Source organism: Tenebrio molitor, chromosome 4 (assembly GCF_963966145.1).
Source record: "Tenebrio molitor chromosome 4, icTenMoli1.1, whole genome shotgun sequence".
Classification (NCBI taxonomy): Eukaryota; Metazoa; Arthropoda; class Insecta; order Coleoptera; family Tenebrionidae; genus Tenebrio; species Tenebrio molitor.
The window spans coordinates 10616586-10623236 of record NC_091049.1 but is presented as its reverse complement, the minus strand read 5'-3'; the positions used below and the strand labels follow the sequence as shown (position 1 = coordinate 10623236).

General features: G+C 38.2%; 1 protein-coding gene across 2 annotated transcripts; it reads left to right on the top strand.

Moving 5' to 3' along the window:
* Positions 1-931: 931 nt before the first annotated feature.
* LOC138129619 (uncharacterized) lies at positions 932-2039 on the top strand. Of its 2 annotated transcripts, none has more exons than XM_069045918.1 (2): positions 932-1621; positions 1679-2039. In XM_069045918.1, the coding sequence occupies exons 1-2, from the start codon at positions 1229-1231 to the stop codon at positions 1940-1942; spliced, it is 657 nt and encodes a 218-aa protein (XP_068902019.1). In that variant the 5' UTR covers positions 932-1228; the 3' UTR covers positions 1943-2039. The 2 variants fall into 2 exon arrangements, with proteins under 2 accessions (XP_068902019.1, XP_068902018.1); XM_069045917.1 differs by having other exon boundaries at positions 943-1624.
* Positions 2040-6651: the final 4612 nt, after the last annotated feature.

Here is a 6651-nt window from a genome sequence, read left to right as displayed (position 1 = left end):
CATAAAATAGATAGTTAATGTGCTTATATTTCCAAAAAATATTTTTTTATTTTTATTAAAGTATAATATTTAGCCGACGAAGAATAATAATCAATAAATTGCACTAAATTCGTATTAGAATTATTGCCACATGTTAAAAATAAAGAATGTGTGTGCTACAAATACGTAGATTTAACTCAAAGGGAATATATCAGGACATAAAAAATATCTGCAAAACGAACAACTTTGAAATGGCTGCAATCTACCGTATATCTGAATTAGAACATTCAACTCTGTACCTCTGACATAATGATAAAAATAAAATTGTATTTTATTCTCGTCTGATTAACTGCTGCTTCAAAATTCATTAATTCTAATCCAACATTCATTCCGAAACAAGAGCTGATAGTATTTCTATGGTATTACAGAGTCACAGTTTTATTTAAAAATGTAAATAATTTTCTGTTTACCTGGTATTCGAAAAATGTATTTTTTTTTTGGTAAAATTTATGTGAGATATGTATTCTACAATACGTGGAAAGGCATTAAGAACATTATCATAAAAAAACAGCGAAAAAACATGAATCGACACCACTGCGCCCGCCGCCGCCGTTTAGCCATTTCCTCTCCTCTCTTCTTTATTTTGCACTTAAAGATATCGAGTTACTTAAAAGCATTTCAATCATGTTAATAAAAAGAGTCAATATGGATTAAACGGAGCAATTGTTTGCTGTCTGCATTACTTATTTCGTGGAAAATCAATTTAAAACTTTTTCTCATATTCGAAAATATTCATTGTCATCTTGGTGCGGCTTAATCTGACACGGCTTACCCCCGTCGCAGGAGAGGAGGCATGACGCCATCGCACTGTTACACCCTTAATATAGCCGTCGCGCTTAATTAAACACGACATTAAACAATTAAATCGAACAATTTGTCCAATTTAAGCGATGCCAGAACGAGTGAGACGAAGAAAAGAAGAAAAAATATAATAGATGGAACCTCCACTGCGATGATCAAGGAGGAAAAAAACGACCAATTATCCGGCTTTGAGCAACAAAACAAAAGGACGAACCAAACGACCCGAAATTACTCCAACCATATTAAAACTTTAATGGGTCAATTACGCCATTGATAAATTATTACAAATTGGTCGGCGTAGGATGGCTTTAGGATGGAGCTAGTATATAAAACCAGCTGTTGCCGCTCCCCAACCGTTCAAAAAGTATGCTGGTCCTAGTGCAGGAGGATGTCCTTGTTCTTCCCTGACGCGATGGGCGAGAACGACGACGACAACAGCGAACTCAGCGACCACGCTAGGTTCCTCACTAAAGGAGCTTTTCTTCTCACACCTTCCCACGACCTCAGTCTGGACAAGGCTGCCAACATTTGTGACAAACTCAACTTCAGAGGCAGCTTCAGTCTCACCAAAACTGCAACAGGAATCCTCTTCAAGTTCTCCGATCCGGAAGACTTCCAACAAGTTTTCCGAAAGGGCTTCCACCGAGTCACCGGGGGACGTCTTTATCGTAAGGTGAACATCCCATGTCGACCTCAGAAGACCTTCTCCATGCTGGTGCACGAGGTGCCCATCGACCTTCCGGAGGACGACATCCGGGCCAGCTTATACCGCTATGCTTCGGTGGTGAGTTTTACTACATTCCTTTGATAACATCTTTCATGTGTTTGTGATACAAAGGTGGAGGTGACTAGAGTTTCCCCCAAAATCGATCAACCACCTGGAAGCCCTAATCCGATCCGGGTCACTGTGGCCTCTCTCGATGAGTATAACCAGCTCTTACAACAAGGTCTGGACTTCTACGGGGCCACTTATTTTCCGACTGAAGCACTGAAAAAGGACCAACTTCGAGGCAGCAAGGAAAAATTGCTGCCAGTTTTCGATTCGGCCGGTTTTTCAAGGCTTCCAGCGCCAGCAAGTCGCCTCCTCAAACCCCGATCGTGAATCAACCCCACGCACACGGCACCGTTACCGATGTGACCTTCTACTACTACTATCATTGTACCAATTTGCACGTTTCAATAAATAAATCATTTATATTATTGTAAATGTGTATATAAAAACTCCAGAATAAATTTAGTTTAGTGGTGCCAACAGACTAACAGAAATAAATCGATCATCATTACAGATCCATTGTTCTTAGTAATATTTGTTGATGTTATATAGAAAATCTGTAAACATCCTTAATACTTTATAGAAAAGTAGAATTTAATTAGAATCTAACAAAAGTTAATCAAAAGTTTGAGTTTGTCTGACGAGAACGATTTCATTTAAATATTCTTACTCACTTTAAACCTTATTATTAAAGATATGAAAAATAATTAAAACAAAAAAATAAAATAAAAAGAGAGTGGGCGGAGAACAAAAAAGGCAATATTCCAGAGGAAATTTTAACTGACAAAGCTCAATTTTCTGCTTAGAAAAACAGAAGTTATATCAATCCAATTAGGTGTATAGAGTAATAGAAAACCAAGGAATCCATGTTTTTTGAGACGTAAATATTAAAACGTTTCACAACGATTAGGTTCATAATTCCAAAGTCTTGAAAGTTCATATGTTCAAATAGCAAATAACCGTGGGTTCAGGATTATAATTCCAGTATATTAAAAATAATGAGGCTGCAACTAACGAACTCGAGAAACGAATCCAGAGAACGCGAGTACTAAACTGGAGGAAAAGGGTAACTTAATCCTTTAATTTTAATTAGAATAATGGGACTTATTTACAGACTAACCTGAAGCCGAATCGTGCACAGCAAAGGGTAAAAATTCTTCTTTTTTTCGCTCAGACAGCACCCTCGACAAGATCTCAGACCGATAAGCTCTCCGCGCTCTGCCGCAACATTCAGATCTCAAATTCTCGTCTTTATTACGTTCGACGAGGCCGAGTGCTCGATTTAGTCACGTGGCATCAATTTAATGCGGACTGAAGGATTATATCGATTGGCCACTTGAAAAAGATGTAAGACTATGATGATGTGTGCATGAAGAAATGATCCCCTCGCCTACCAAACAACGATAAACCCCCTTCAGAGCAAAATCAACAATGGGGAAACCGATGAGCAAAACGAAACCAGATGGAGATGAAAAAGAAAGGTACTCGAGAATCTCATCTTCATTAGTAATAAAAACGCTATAGCACAAATGCATCCAGCTGATTGTTGGTTTTAAGGGAGAAAGGAAGGAGTCGAATACCTAGAGTGGGCTAGAAGAGTTTTGATCAAAGCTCATGCATTGACACTCATCTGACTCACCTGTTTCTAGTCGACAATCACCAGTAAGAAGAACCACCGTCGAAGAAGCGCCAGGCCGAAGTCAGCTGAGAGCCGTGGCCTAGTTGGCATTGCAGGAACAAATCGGTGAGAGTAGGACATGCTTTGGAGGCTCGAGCATGCGCCCATCTGGAAATGCAACAGGCGATCAATATGGGGGTTGAAAGAAAGAAACGGCGTGCTGATGCCCCTGACTGTGTACGTATGTGCAAGGGGTTATTACACCGCCACCAAAGTCACACACATCACCCTCTCTGAGATAATACAAGCGACAAATAATCCCACTAGTGCTTCATCTTCGTTATTTTCGCCGTATTATCCAAATCAGGCGATATTTTATCCTTGCTTGTAATGAAATAACAAAAATCATGGCCGCTTGTTAGGACCGTTCCCTAGACGCCTCTCGTCTTCCATCGTTTTATTGCGGACGATAATTTTACGATCTGGTGGATAAAAGAAGGGCAATCGTTTTTGGCGCCCAACGCGGGGCCGAGATCTCCACCACCAACGAGAGAACAATCGCTTCGGCCCCGGCACACTGTTGATTCAATCATTAGGCACTGTTTGCTGAATTAATGGCGTCGGGACGTAGACTGACGCCACATCCAGACGGATCTGGCGCCGGTTAGCGTTCGCATCACGGTCTCGGAAGTGGGCCAGCGTCGCCGCCGCCAAAGCCAAGGCAGCAGACGACGAAATAACGGCTTTGGGGTTCGAACCGGTCAAATCTCTGCAAAAATGGACTTCACCTGCTAAATGCCTAATTGCTTCTAGATAGACAAGCTGATAGATTAATATATCTAATTTCACCCCGTTCAAGCATTTAAGCATGTACGTACATACGTATATCACACAGCAAGTAGATCTTTCCCCTGTTTACGTTTCAGCGTGACTAACACATTTAAAAGTTTTCCACTTTTTCCATGATCTACGTCTACGTTTCTTGCTTCCAAAGAAATTTTCGATCCAAGCCACAGCCTTGTTAAATATATGTCTTTTAAAGAGTACATGTGGGTAAGATCAACTTCTTAAAAAATGTATGTCCATTATACTTATATTTATAGAAAACCATCAACATTGAAAAGGTGCGGGTCTTTAAACGTTGCTTACGTTGTCCATTTAAAACAAAGAAACTGTTGCAAACTATGTTCTAACAAATTGTTGACATATTTTTTGAACTCCAGTGTTTTTGAAAGAACTAATCTCTTAAGGTCACTTTTTACATCGTCGATATTGTAAGCCAAGAAATGCTACAAACAAATGGTAGTCACTTGAGGTAACATTTGGGCTATAATAGTTGTTAAAGGTGGCTTTCCGGCCTGTTTGTCACCATGTAAACAAGCTCATAACCACCGGAGTCCGTTAAGGGTGTCCGTTATGAGCGGGACCGGCAACGTAGATCTAAACTTTATTTTTCAACTTTTTTACAATTGGTACAATAATTAATGTTTAATGTTATGGGACACACCTTGAATAAATCGAAATCCCTTATGCCACTAGCAGATGTAGACGAGATCGAAGATGATGCTTCACAGTTTTAACACTAACACAAGCGCAATTTTGCAGACAATAACGATTTTATTTTCAACAGAAAGTTTAGCGTTGAACAAATCTCACAAACAACATTGAAACAGTTTTTTTTCACAAACAACGGTTGACATGACGACGTCCTCCGCACACTTATTAATCCTTCAGTTTTTTCGATGGCGTTGAAAAAAATATATTTCAAAAAGATAATTGTGAACGAATCGTAGAGATATTACAAAAACTATTGTACAATACACGCCCGTTAGGGCCTTTACTGCCTCGCCAGTATTATTGGATTCGCTCTGCGACCTCGTCTCACAAAATCTCTGGCTAGACAGTAACCGACTTCTACTGTAAAATACTATTACTGTATTACTGTAGGTCCCCGTTGAAACTGAGCAGAATATACAATTTCTCAATTCGCTACCAAACAAGTAACATTTCTTCGACTTTTTGAATGTTAGATTTGGGAGTCCATCTTGGCTTCTAGTTTTTTGGCATCTGTTTAAGCTGATCTACTTTTCGAGCAGTTGGTTCAGAAGTGAGCTGTTAACGTTGAAGCAATAGTGACATTGCGATGCCGTTCCACTCTTTTAGTCGCCCATAATGAATTATATCATGAAGAGTGGTATTTCCTTATAGAAACTGAATGATTCTTGCACGAGCCCGTTTTACATACATAATACATAACAATAAAAACAGTTACAAAAAATAACATAAAACAAATTTGATAGGGCAAGACTAACTTTTGTTAGAGAGTCTGAACAAACATACGGTCAACAACATTTTTCATCCCATGTTTAACACTCAACCGTTCTATACATGATTAGATTAATAACCATTCGCTATAGCAATTTACAATACTTTATGGATGACAAAACTTACTGCTTCCTTGCGGTGAAAATATTAAGAGATTAATTAACATTCAGGAAAAATTATATCTTCTTCACAATATTCCTGTAATCGACGTGAAACATTTTTATTACGAAGTAGACTCCTGAATGGCATCAAAACCCTTTTTTTCTAGTTCATTTTTAGATGCAGATATTTTCATATTGTACTTTATTTTGTATGTATGTAATTAATTTAATTTGGTTGTGGGGACGCTGTCTGCTTGTAGTTCCATGTAAATCCATTGTTTGAAAATTTACAAGGGGATTTTCACCGCATGAATTTACTTGAAAGATTTTGTTAGATATTATTATTAGCGGTTGTGTAGTTTACAATAATTGTACATGCTGATGAGGTTTTTCCGGGACTTAATTTTATACTAACTTGTCTGTTGTAGATTAGTTACTGTTGTACGAGTATATTTGCCAGTTTTTTCTTGCATTTAACAACTTTTTTCAATTTTAACTGGTATTTTCTATTTAGTTTCGTTCATTAAAAATTAAAACTAAAAATCATGTTGTTGTACGCATTCTTCGATATGTTATACAGGGTGGTCCCGATATAACCTGCCAAAAAAATTCTGGGTCATTAGAAGGATCTAACAAGTCCAAAAAACCCCATTTTGTTAGGTCCAAAATAATGGGGATAAATTAACCCCTATCCACACCCATTCGACGCTGCTGACCACAAAAATACGTACCTACTCAGGAATTAATTGTTGGTGTTTGTAAGTATGACAGTATCTAAGCAACATAGGTACCTGAATCGTTTATGACAAATCTCAAATCTGACAAACTAAATCAAATTAATGACATTTATTGAAAACGCTGTACCTACACTGTGTGCGTTAATTCACCAGCTTATTTAGGTACAAAAGCTGATTTTGTAGACTGAGATGAATGAGTAATAAATAAAGTGCTGTTCCTCAATGTGTAAATAAATGTAGAGGTAGTGTGTGCAAAAT